The following is a 13,327-nucleotide window of genomic DNA, read 5'->3' as shown; positions in this document are numbered from 1 at the left end:
CGAGGTTTGGTGCAGAGCTGAGGCTGGGGGACTCAGAGAGCTTGATGTGGGGTGGTGTGAATCGGGGGGAGCCAAGAACGCTCAGGCCAGTTTGAAAGTCGAGTGTCCAGGTGGCCTGGTGTAAAAGAGCCGCGCTTCTGTTACCACCCTATGGACTCGCCTGAAGTTTCCCCTTGCCCTCCCTGTGTCCTCTGAAAGACCCCCCGCAGGGGTGGGCTGTGGGAAGGGGCTCCCCGAGGGTCCCTGCTGCTGCCCTTGACCCTGCCCCTGGCCTGGGAATGCAGGTGGGGAGCAGGCAGGAAGCAGAGGCCTCCCAGGGGAACCTGCAGGATCACAGTAGGGGCAGCCGGGAGCCTGGTCTCTACCAGGACCTTGATCTAGACGTTCCCAGCTATGGCCTTGGAATTCCCTGTGGTCCGTTTCAGTCATCCGTTCCTCTCCTAGAAAGAGCCAAGGCTGGGAATGGAAACGATGGCCTGGATCCTGCGAAGGAGCAGCTGAAACTTAAAAATATGTTTGCACTGGTCGTTAGAATGAAGCTGCTAAGAGCCAGGGCTCTGCTCTCAGCCAGACCTTAGTTTAAACCCAGACTTGGTCGCTTACTAACCTTGGGTAAGTCTCTCCGTTTCCCTGAGCCTCTGACGCTTCATCCGGAAAAGGGAACTTGGGGGGTTTTATGAGGATGAATTCAGGAACGTGAGTCATGTTTAATAAGCTCTCGGTAGACGTTAAAGGGCAGAAGCGAGTATTACAATTACTCTCAGTCTTTAACTAGCTTTATCCCCCCGTTGCCTTTGCAGGCTGTAGACGGATGTGTACTTCCTGAGCACACAGGGTGGAAGGGGTTCTGGGCTCTTCTCTGAGGCCACGGGACCCTTCTGGAGAGTCACCTCCGGCTCTCTCGTTTCAGTGCCGGCGGAAGACCCTTCCTGCTCTACGTGGGCCTGGCCCACATGCATGTGCCCCTGTCCAGGAACCTGCTGTCAGCAGAACCCGGGGGTCGAAGGCCGTACAGCGCGGCTCTCCGGGAGATGGACAGCCTCGTGGGCCAGATCAAGGACAAAGTTGACCTCACAGCTAAAAACAACACATTCCTTTGGTTTACAGGTGAGGTAGTAAAACCCAGCCAGCCTCACTGGGATCTAATGGATAACCCCGCACACGCCCCACACAAGAGCAGAGTCTGGGCGAGTGACCCTCTTCAGCTGGGCAGGGGGCTTGCCTTGAACTTGGGGCCCTGCTCGCGTTCGTTGGCCTGCGTGCTGAGCACCTGTCCATTGGGGCCACCAGGGCTGTGCCCCTGGAAAGGCTTGCACAGAGAGGGCAGGCACCCTGCTGGCCCCCTGGCTGTTGATCAGGGCCATCTGGGTGTTGCTGTTAATTGTTAATGAGTGACTTTGACATTGTAGACCTCTGTAATCCTCGGGCGATTCCAAGAGTCCTTCTTTACCGTCTTCCCCCATCCCAAAGGTTGCCACTGGTCAGCAGGTCACATCTTCTGGCTGAGTGGCGCTGGACTAGTGAGCTGTTTAAAGGGCCCACACAGGCATCACTGGTCTCGGGTCCCTGTCTGGAACGAGAGTGGTGGACACTTGGGTTTGAATCTCTACTCTTGGGAAAGTTACTTTATTTTTTATAAATTTATTTATTTATTTATTTATTTTTGGCTGCGTTGGGTCTTCGTTGCTACCCGCAGACTTTCTCTAGTTGCGGCGAGTGGGGGCTACTCTTCGTTGCATGGGCTTCTCACTGCAGTGGCTTCTCTTGTTGCGGAGCACGGGCTCTAGGCGCGCGGGCTTCAGTAGTTGTGGCTCGTGAGCTCAGTAGCTGTGGCTCACGGGCTCTAGAGCGCAGGCTCAGGAGTTGTGGCGCACGGGCTTAGTTGCTCCGCGGCATGTGGCATCTTCCTGGATCAAGGCTCAAACCCGTGTCCCCTGCATTGGCAGGCAGATTCTTAACCACTGCACCACCAGGGAAGTGCCGGGAAAGTTACTTTAAACTTTGTAAGCCTCTCCTTCCTCATCGGCAGAATCGAGCTAACAGTCAAATCTATTCCATAGCACATTGGGGGATCAGGAGATAATGTATGTGGAGCACTGTGTGCATCATAGGAGCTTAAGAAAGAGTTGCTGGTGCACTTCCCTGGTGGTGCAGAGGTTAGGACTCCATGCTTCCACTGCAGGGGGCACGGATTCAATCCCTGGTCGGGGAACTAAGATCCCACGTGCCGTGCAGCCAAAAAACCCCCACAAAAAACAAAAGGAAAGAAAAGAAAAAGTTGCTGGGCTGAAGATAATGGTAATGGAATTGCTGAGCCCACATCCAAAGGCAAAAGCTTCAGTGTGGGGCGAGCTCGGGGCAGGACAGCCCACCTCTCTGGAAAGCCCATCGGAGGCAGCCCCCTCTAAAAGGTCCTTCAAGGGTAGGGTTGCATTTGTTTTCACAGGTCCTTTTTCTCTCCAGTCCCCTGCTGTGCACAGGGATGTGGGACCCGAGAGAGAGAGAACCGGGCAGAAGCATCCTCCAGCCTGTTGACTGCTGCGTGTTGTTTTTTTTTGGTTTCTAGGAGACAATGGCCCGTGGGCTCAGAAGTGTGAGCTGGCAGGGAGCATGGGGCCCTTCACTGGATCGTGGCAAACTCGTCAAGGTAGAGGCTCACAGCTGGGGTTGGGGCATCTCCCCGCGGGTGCTGAGTCCAGGCTGGGGCATGAGATCCGGCCTTTGGGAGGACCAGTTTATAGCCGGGTCTTGGGACATCATTGTGAAATAGGGACAGGTTACTCACAGCCACTGGCTCCCAGAAGAGAAACAATTTGGAGTGGAGAAAGCTCGTGTTCACCCGGGGGGTTCCCTTTCCTTCCCTCCCAGGGCATCGGCCCACTGACAGGCCAGCCCAACAAGTATGCTTTGCCTTTACCTTCATCCTCATGTCCTTGATCTTCCTCCTTGCTTTCTTTTCTTTCCTTTTATATTTTTATTTATTTATTTATTTTTGCGGTACGCAGGCCTCTCACTGTTGCGGCCTCTCCCGTTGTGGAGGACGTGCAGGCTCAGCGGCCATGGCTCACGGGCCCAGCCGCTCCGCGGCATGTGGGATCTTCCCAGACCGGGGCACGAACCCGTGTCCCCTGCATCGGCAGGCGGACTCTCAACCACTGCGCCACCAGGGAAGCCCTCTTTCCTTTTTTAAAAGTCATGCCTCCATCCATCCAAACATTAATTAATTTCATTCATTCAAGAAATATTTAGTGCACAACTATGCAAGGTTTCTATATGCATTATCTCTGAACCTTAGTGAAAGGCAGGTAGTAATCACTCCACTTACAGCTGAAGAATGAGAGAGGCTAAGTAACTTGCCTAGAGTCACACAGTTTGGGAGGACGGAGCCTGGCTTGCTACCAAGTTAAAGTTGGTGATCTTCCCACTACACCGTACTGCCTCTCTTTATGTAAGCACCCTTCAGCCCTCAGCTCAGCGCCCATCTGCTGGGAAGGTTTCCCAAAAGGACCTCACTCTCTGAAAGAGCAGTCCTGCTGGGGACATTTCGGCAGTGTGGACCAAAGTCTTGAAAAATATGCATGCTGGGCGATGCATTAATTCCTCTTTTAAAGAATTTGTCTTCAAGAAATAATAAGCCAAGTGCACAACGATGTGTGTAAAAGAATGCTCGTTGCAGTAGGTTTTTCTTGAGAAAAATGGTTAGACATAACCCAAGTGTCCAGCAAGAGAGGAGTGCTCAAAGAAATTATGATACATGCATTTAAAGAAACACTAAGGAACCACTGAAAATGGTGCATATGATTGACCTGGAAACAGTTACATTAAATACTTTTCAGTGAGTAAAGCAGGCCACAAAACCATATGTAAAGTACGATTTTATTGTATAAAACTAAGTGCATGTATTCTCGGAAAAATCTTGAGAGAGGCAACAAAAGGTATTGATAATAAAAGATTAGCAGTGATTACCTCTGGGTAAGGGAGGAAGGGTTTAAGTGTAGTTATTCCCACTTTTTTTTTACCAATTAAAAAAAATTTTTTTTAGTTATTTTTTTTTAATGAAAAAATTAAAAATTTCAGAAGGTGCTTATATCCGAGGGGTGCAGAGGTGGACTTGGCAAGATGACCCCCTGGGGCTGGGTTTGCCCTGCTGTCTGGCTGGCTTCTGACCTGTGGGCCCAGCTGTGTCCAAGTCAGAGGACACAAATTCCCTTTCAGATGAGTCTGGCAGAATATTTGTAGTTACCTAGAAGCTAGAATTTTCGTGTGTCCCACGGCTAGCTGTGAGAAGGAAGTGCTTTACCCTGGCGTCCCTTGGATCAGATCCCTTGAGAACTTTACAGGTGAGTGACTGCTGAGCTGTGACCACATCTCGTGTGTGGACATATGTGGTGGAAGTCAGGGAAACTGGATGCTGCCCAGTGACCAGACGACTTCATCCCTCTGGGTGGTGGCGTTCCTCAGTGCATGGATCTCTTTGGCCCATCCAGTTCGTTCAAGAGCTCTGTAATTTAGTTCTGCTTCCTGGAGAGCTGGACCAGGAAAAGATGCTCTAGGACCAAAAGTGGTGGAAATGTGTCCGGTAGCTGCAGCCACAGCCTAGAGAAGTACAGTGCCAACTGGGAGTGGTTTTTTTGCATTCGCTGATGATAATTCCTCCTCTCTGTACCTGGGGTACCCTCGGGCCAGGCTGCCATCTTCAATGCTCAGTTAGAAGAGCCTGGAATCATTTTTACTCTCAAGAGTAAAAGTCCTGAAGGCACAGAGACCAAGGTTGAGGGGATAAAAATCTGTCCGTAAGTGGCCCCTCTGTGGGGATCTTTCTGTTTCCTAAGAAGACGACCTCTGATCTCCTGTCTGAGGACCTGCCTTATCTTTTCTCTTCTCCCCCTTAGGAGGCAGCTTTAAAATAGTGAACCAGTTTACGGTTGTGCACTGTAGCCCATTCTTCAAGGGAAGAACTTTACGAGAAACACATGTATCAGCAGGGCAGTATCCTCCTTTCCTTCTATCTCTTTCTACTTGTTGAGCACCTACTATGTGCCAGGAACTGTGCTCAGTGCTGGGGACACAAAGATCAACAAAGCCCCGACTTTAAAGAATGACGGTCTAGAGCAGTGTTTCTCAGACTTTAACGTGTAGATGGTCCCCTGGGGGTCCCGCACCCATTAAGTCTGGGTTGGTGATGGAGATGTTGCATTTCTAACCAGCTCCTGGGTGATGCTGATGCAGCTGGTCCAGGGACCACTCTGAGAGCCACCAATTTGGGATATCCACATCTAGCGCCCTTCGAGTCTAGAACTTTCAGACCTAGACCAGTGGGTTATCAGCTGAGGTCCCAGGACCAGCAGCATCAGTACCACCTGAGAACTTGTTAGCAATGCAGATTCTAAGGCCTCACCCCAGACCTACTGAATCCGAAGCAAAGTTGGGGATGGTGTGGACAAAAAGGAGTGCAAGTTGGTGCAGCCGCTGCAGAAAACGGTACGCACGGTCCTCCAAAAATTAAAAGTAGTGCTACCGGGCTTCCCTGGTGGCGCAGTGGTTGAGAGTCCGCCTGCCGATGCAGGGGACGCGGGTTCGTGCCCCGGTCCGGGAAGATCCCACATGCTGTGGAGCAGCTGGGCCCGTGAGCCACGGCCGCTGAGCCTGCGCATCCGGAGCCTGTGCTCTGCAACGGGAGAGGCCACAACAGTGAGAGGCCCGCATACCGCAAAAAAAAAAAAAAAAAAAAGTAACGCTACCACGCAATCCAGCAATCCCACTGTTTATCTGAAGAAAATGAAAATACGAATTCCAAAAGATATATGCACCCCTATGTTCATTGCAGCATTATTTACAATAGCCAAAATATGGAAGTGACCTAAGTGTCCATCAGTAGATGAATGGATAAAGAAGAGGTGGTACATGTATATATAGACATTTCTGTTGAGTCAAAGATGATAAATAAAGGGGAGTGAGTGACAGTCTGCAGGAATCTCCCCGCATTCAAACAGTGCCAGGGAGGGCTCAGCGAGCTCTACTACAACTATCTTGTTGGCCAGAGAGGGATCTGAGGCTGAGCAGGGCAGAGGGCTTCCCCGGGGTCAGCCATCGACTGAGGGGCCACACGCTCTGACCACCACCCGGCTCATTCCTCAACCCACGTTATCACTATCCTCACGTCCTGTTATACCCGACTGACTGCTCAGCTGTCTGCAACGTCCTGTCTTACTTCTTTGCCCCCTCCATGGTTGTCAGGGAGAACCTCATTAGCCCCTGTGACAGTCTGAGTCTTTCTAAATCTATGGGAGGCAGAGTGGAGAGATGGAGACAGGGCTTTGGAGGCGTGATTCTCGACTCAGCTCAGGACCTGGTGCCCGGCGGCCCCTGCCCCTTCCAGCCCTGCGTCCTCCTCAGTAAGGGCAGTGGAGAACCGCCTCGCGGGACGGTGCAGGGCCAACTGGGACACTGGCCGGGAGGTGCCTGGCCTCTACTGCCCCCATACAACTCCATCTCTTCACTCCCAGCCGAAACAATCTGGGTCGGGGGGAGGGTTCCCACAAAGAGAATAATTGGAAGAAATGACCTGAGAAAGATTTTCCCGCTGAAGTACACAGGCACCTTAAACAACATAAGGATCACTTCCCAAGAGTTCTGGGCCTCTGGTTTGGAAAACTGTGGTCCGAGGCTGGATTTCCTGCATGTCAAGATAACACCCTTTGTGGGGGGCAGGGCCTTGCACAAATGTCGTGTCTGGATGTGGTATCTGTGGGACACAGCACTTGAATTTGTGGTGGGACTGGATCTGGTTGCCTTTTTCTTTTCCCAGGAGATCCTGAAGACGCACTTTGCGGAGGGGTAAACACTTCCCCTTCCTCAGTCTCCAAACTGGCTTCCCGTCAACCTCTCCTCACTGCCCAGGCCACTGCTGGGGGCTCTGGGAAGGCGGGCAGAGCCCTGGGTGGAAGGGGCATGGCCAGGGGACCTGGGTCATGGGGGAGGGGCTGGGGGTCCCTCTGGACCACCTGCTCTTCTTCGAGCAGGTTCCTTGTCAGTGGGATGCCTGTGTATCCTGCTGTCAACGGGGCCAGTCTCGCGAGCTGGTGAAAGAGAGAAGACAGTCAGTGTTTTCACAATGGAGCTGGACAAACAGTACCCAGAGCCCTGCTTCTTTCTCCCCACAGCCGGCCCAGCACATCAGGACACACGCTGCCTTCCCCTGTTCCCAGGGCCCCTGGACCGCCCCCGCCCCTTTCCTGGCTGAGCCGCTTTGCTCAGCTGATGTGATGAGGCAGCGTCTCCTGCAGTCATCCCTTCATCCCGTGCTGGAGTGAGGATGCGCCACCAGGCTTGGCTTGCATCCTGTAGGGGTGAGGAGAGACCGAACCGGGGGCCAGGGGGCACAGCAGGGCCGCTGCTGACCCCGAGCCCGCGGCCCCCCTGGTTCCCAGCCGCCGGCCCTCCCTTCCCTGCTCCAGACCTATTTCCTCTCCGGGACAGAACCAACACCTTGTTTGTCCCCTAACTGACGGCTCCTCTGTCTGGAAAATCTTTTCTTGTTTTATTTGAAGAGCAGAACTGTTCCTTCCTCCCCCCTGGTGATGAGGAAACATGCTGTTGAATTTGGCATCCTTGGCTTCTAGGAGACCTTGGTTGTAACTTGATGCTATCAGGTGGTTACATAACCTTTCCCACTGGGAAGCGTGCTCTACATCCTGGGCCTCCTGTCCATTTGGGGCAGGGGGTGGGACGGAGAGGGGTCGGGGTTAGGGGGTACTGGGGGAGGGAGTGAGGGGCAAGGGAGGGGCTCTCGGCCCCGGCTGGGGGCAGGGCCAACCACTGGGGACCCAGTGGAAGTCAAATGCTGTCCCCTGCCGGGCTTGGAAGTCCCCAACCCCACACTCACGGCCGCCCCAGGGCAGCCAGAATCCTTCGCCCCAACAGAGGCCTGGCTGCCCTGTGTTTCTAGAGAACTAGTGTGTGCGCTCCGGGCAGCCTTGGCAGAGGCACGTATTTATATTTAGAAATGAAGCCTGCTTCTTTAGAAGATTATAGAACGTGTGCTCCTCAGAACACGCGTGTTCCATCCGAGTCACAAATATAAATGCCTTGAGGGGCCAGGCAGGTAGTATAAACGAACAACTGTTTGTTTGTGTCCATTGTGGCCAGCATTAGGGACTCAGTAAATCAGATCAAGGGCTCTGACTAACGACATTCAAATTTAGTTTTAAAAGAAATACGATTCGTGCCAAACCAAACTGTCAGGGGGCTGAATTCAGTGTATGTTTTGCCAGGTTGCAGCTTCTGCTATTTTCTATCTGTAGGTAATTTTGTTTTGTTTTTGTTTTGCTTGCGGTTTCTTTGGATGGCGTTTATTGGGCGCTTCCGTGGCAGGCACTGTGCCAAAGGACCTTGCCTGGAACTTTATATACATTATCTTACGTAACTTTTCCACCATCCCATGAGATCAGTACAGTCATTTCCCCCTTCACGGCTGAGGAGATGGACATGCAGTGACATTAAGAATTCCGCTCAAGGCCTCACCATGAGAAGGCGTCCTCCCATTTACCTTACTAATACTTCTCAACTGGTCCTCGGAGACTGGTGTCAGAATGACTTGGAATCAGACCCCACCCAAGACTTACTAAATCAGCATCTCTGGGTGTCCTTCTGGTGGCTCCGTGTACTAAGAAGTTTGCCAACCTCTGTATTAGCCACACTGCCTTTCTGACTCAGGCAAGCATGGCATTTGGGTCCTTTCTGGGAAGGACCCCTGTTCCTAAGCGTAGGTCGTGGTGAGCCTTCCGCAGGCTGCCCCTGTCTCCATGCATCATGGAGTGGCATTTTCTTCTGTAGCCAGGGAAGAACAAGCGAGCAGTTTCATGAATCACAGCTCTGTTTATATTTTGGTTGCTGAGGCTAAATATTTATTGCTTTTAGTAAGAGGTTCTGCCTTAATTAGAGTCATAACTAACCGCAAGTGCACCGAAATGCGTTTTCATGACCATCAGGCTTGCGTTTCTCAACAGAAAGCCAAACGCAATGGACCCTTTTGATGTGCCAGTGCGCGCTGATCGAAGTATGAAGGTTGCTCTCAGCTAACGAGTAGCTTTTGAAATTAAGAAGTGCCTATTTGGCTTTGTGGACTTAGCTATTGTCCTTACTCACTATAACATGTAGGGTCGCATTCACGCTCCGATGGCGTAAAGTTATAAAGCCATGGGCCATATAAAACCTGTCATTAAGCACATAAGCTACAATTAGTTTCAAAATGCATTGTGTCCACTTTCTGTCTCTGCTCCTTGCTCTCTTCACCCTCGGCCCGGAACGGGCGCGCTCTACATTAACTCACCAGGAGAGCTTTACAAGGTACTGGTATCCAGGCCCCACCCCCGGCCAATTTAAATCACAATTCTCTGGGAAAGGGACCTTGGCATGGGTATTTCTTAAAAGCTAGTGATTCGAATATGCATTCGGGGGTGGGAACCACTGTCCTAAAAAGTCCTAGAAGGTTCAATGGCTGAGGGTGCTGGCTGTGTGGTTAGACTTGGATTCAAATCCTGCCTCTAGTGTTTCTTTGCTGTGTGACCTTGGGCAAATTACTTAACCTCTCTGAGCTTCAACCTCCTCATCTGAAGAATGAGGATAACAGGGCTTAGCTCACAAAGTTGTCCTGAGGATTAAGGGAGATGATGCCGGGAAGCACTTAGCATTATAGGTAGGTGCACTTAGCTTGGTGCTTAGGAAGGGCTCAGTCAATAGGAGAAATTATTGTTACTGTTCCCGTTGTGTTTCACGGAGGATGAGTTTCCATTAGTAGGAGCAGGTCTCACTGAAGAGCATCAGGGGCCCAGGGCCAGCTGCTGTGTGTTTCAGTGTTTGCTGGTGCAGATGAACCACAACAAACACTGTTAGATGTTTCTGATAATCAGATGCTTGGTTATCAGGCATCAACCCTAGGGACCCACAGAGAATGCTGGTCGGATCTTTTAAAGTTGGCCCACCCCTAGCAGTGCCAATGAGATACTGGAATTTGGAGTGAGAAGGTGTCCACGCTCTGGGGGATGTATTTTTTATAATTGCTTACCCACACTCTGGACTCTTTTAAGATAAATTCCTTTTGAGTACAAGGCTTGTGGGCATGGCTGGAATATATAATTGTGTCTTTCTGGTAAAGCCAGAACCCAAGGTACAGCCAGGTACCAGCTGGCTGGTCTTGACAACATAGAGGAGGGATTGCTCTCCGCACCCCAAGTGTCCACACCACGCCGCTCCTCTCAGCCAACATTTTCCTCTCTTTGTCCCAGTTCCTGATTCTTTGCAGGGCACTGTCCACTCTGTTGATGTACACATGTTTTATAACTGGCCGAATTCCTTCTAACCTCTCCAGCTTTCAACCCTCTGCTGAAATAAGGCAAACGCATTGACATATTTTTCTCTGAAAACGAATTAGGAAAGTTAATCGTCTGAAAAAGAACAGTACAAAAAAGATTATGGCAAATGAGCAGAACCCCTAGTGGTGAAGACCAATTAGCAGATTTATTAATGAGGGGCTAGTGTACCCTTCTGGAAACACCCTGGAGGTGGAAACGCAATCCTGGTGCCGACTCTGTACTCTGACACCTGTGGCCCTAACACAGTGCAAGGCCCCAGCTTGGGACTTCTGGTCGACCCTGAGAACCACTGGCTTGTTTCTTCGAATTGAAACCTTCGCTTTTCCTTAGCATCTGGCCTCAAAGGCTAGGCAAGTTCGTTTGAATTTTGTGCTCCGTGGACTTGCAAATAAATGGACTCCATATTTTCACCCACCTATTCCCCAAGCTTCCATAGAAACGCCCCTCATGGGTGGTGGTGGGGATTATCTGCAGAGGTCCCGCACGTGCAATGTTAGATGCCCCCTCCCCGCTCCTTGGCCTTCAGCTGAAGCATAAGTCATGCATTCCAAGGCCACGTGGGAGTGCGATTTATGCTCTCTGTAGCTCTGGAGTCTCTGTTCCATATGCGTGAATAATTGGGAGTGGGCTCTAGGTATTTATGGCCGGCGTGGCTCTGGACGGGAAGAAGGTATTTGAGACATCTTGGGCCAAGTCAAAGAGTTTCCCGTTCGGCTCCCCCCACAACTCCACTTGGTTCTGAGAGCCCCACCCCTAAACATAAACGGTCCATAGACATGAGTTGTTCTGTGTATCGTTTCTGACTTCAACCCTTGTTGGGGGGACTCCAGAGCTGGTTATGAGAAAATTCCAAGAATGCCGAGCATTTCTGGTGTCATGTGCTGGGCCAGGGACATCAAAGGTTCCGTTTGCTGCAGGGTGAGTGCAAAGTGACGGCAGCCTTGGTCTTCTCGCCCCCTCCCTCCGCATCATTGTTCCCGCCAGCCAAACATAAGGATGTTGCATGACCGTGGTATGTGTGAGACACACACAGCGTTTGCCTTGGAAAGGCTCTCTACACGCTAACCGTGCTGAATTCCTGGCTCAGCTGGGATGAGGTCGGGGTGTGTGTGGGAGGGATGGGCATGGTCATGGTTAATTCAACGCAACATGTACTCAGGATGTTTCCATAAAGCATGACCTCACCCCTTCCAGCCTTCTGGTCATCATTACACTGGTGGTCACTTTTGACTTGGTGGTTACAACAATAATTCCTTTAATTACCCAGTGGAAATTCATAGATTGCACGTAGATTGTTCTTACCGCCCCCTGAGAGGCAAGAGGTCGGAGCTACCACAACATCGGAAGAGCTCATTCATTCAAAAAAAAAAAAAAAAAAAGGAAAACAAAAAAGTAAAGCAGAGTGAACAAAATACAACAACAAAACCTATGCCAGATCAGTTGTTGGGCGGATCAAATAACTGTGGGAATTTCCGCCTTTATCTCATTTCAAATAGTTTTATGTTTCCATCCTAAACATGATCTGTAGGAAGACACATTTATTCATTCATTTATTCAACAGATAGTTGTTGAGCGCCTACTATGTCTCGGGTGCACAGGACAGATGCCAGTCCGTAAACAAGCCAGACAATCTGAAGTGGCCAAAGTGGCATGAAGAAATTAAGTGACGTGATTCCCTAGAGAGGGACAGACACAGCTAGTTACGCATGTTGAATCCGGTAAAATAAAAGCACGCATTGAAAGAGATTAACTACATGAATAAAAATAGCTCGTGGCTAAAGGAAGTCATTCCTTTGTTGGAATTATCAGAAGCTCTTAGAGAGTCCCCGTGGAGAAGGACTGTTTTCCCAGAGAACCAACTGTCTCTCCTCTTCTCACAGGGGGAAGTCCAGCCAAGCAGACCACCTGGGAAGGAGGACACCGTGTCCCAGCTCTGGCTTACTGGCCCGGCAGGGTCCCCGTCAACGTCACCAGCACTGCTTTGCTAAGGTACGAGACCCAAATTACCTTGAGATGTAGGAAAAGGTCACGGATGCTTGTGTGGCTAGAGACCTCAAACATCACCTGCCCTGGCCAGCTGTCCCCAGATACTTCCCGAACTCAGATTGTAGCAGCGTGGAGCTGCCTGTAGCAACAGTGCAGTGGGACACTTTTCAAGCCGTCCTCTGGGGGGCTGTCTCTGGGAAGAGGACACTGGGTGGCCGTCTGTGCTGGGTCGTGCTGGTGTGCACTGAGGAGACAGTGGCTGCAAAAAGGCCAGGAGCATCCTCACCACGTTTGGCCTGGGCCAAGCTGACGGGGGTGCGGGAATGGATCTGCTGGGCCCGAAGGATCCCTTCTCTGGGGGTAGGGCAGGTGTCCTGGGGATGGCTCTGTCAAGCATGTCACTGGTCATCAGATGGCACAAGACAGGGGTCTAGATGTTGATGTGCCCCCAAGGGGAGGGAGAAGGAAGCTGGACCCACCGGGCTGGGAAGGAAAAGATGAATCCTTGGGTGAAGATCTTCTTCCTACCTCTGGCAAAGAGGCTTCTACACGGAAGGACGATTGTAAACGTGAGCACATCTCATGATTACTCTGATCTCCTTATTAAGGCGGCCCAGGAGGCCATCTCCTTGGCACAGAACTTGGCTGTGGTGTGCCATCCCGAAAGCAACACCACGCAGCTCTGCAGCCATGACTTATAACGAGGGCTTCTCACTCACCCGGGGGGCCCGTCCTCTCCGTGGTTCTGCCCTGAATCCATGGACAAGGGGGCCCCTCCGTAGACACAGGTGCTTGCTCACAGGCTCAGAGGTCTTCTTCTGGTTAAAGACTAATTTCCTAGTTCCAAAGGTCCTTCACCGTTAACCAAGTGGGCTCTGGCCTAGAGAACACAGCCCAGTAGAGGAAAGCAGGCTTCACTGGTTTCCTCTAGTATCCCAGAGGGGAGGTGATGGGGAGAAGGCGGGGAG

General features: G+C 51.3%; 1 protein-coding gene across 2 annotated transcripts in view; it reads left to right on the top strand.

The window, feature by feature from the left end:
• Nucleotides 1-13,327, top strand: part of ARSG (arylsulfatase G) — a gene marked incomplete at both ends in the record, with an annotated part of 70,898 nt that overhangs the window by 38,408 nt on the left and 19,163 nt on the right. For both annotated transcript variants that reach the window (XM_079725642.1, XM_079725643.1), the window contains 3 exons: nt 911-1,107; nt 2,567-2,647; nt 12,254-12,362. In XM_079725642.1, coding sequence (XP_079581768.1) covers nt 911-1,107; nt 2,567-2,647; nt 12,254-12,362 — 387 coding nt within the window. The remainder of the gene's footprint in view (nt 1-910; nt 1,108-2,566; nt 2,648-12,253; nt 12,363-13,327) is intronic.

This window comes from Hyperoodon ampullatus (assembly GCF_949752795.1).
Source record: "Hyperoodon ampullatus genome assembly, chromosome: 19".
Lineage (NCBI taxonomy): Eukaryota > Metazoa > Chordata > Mammalia > Artiodactyla > Ziphiidae > Hyperoodon > Hyperoodon ampullatus.
Note: the sequence above shows the minus strand (reverse complement) of the source record. Positions and strands in the feature narration are given on the sequence as shown.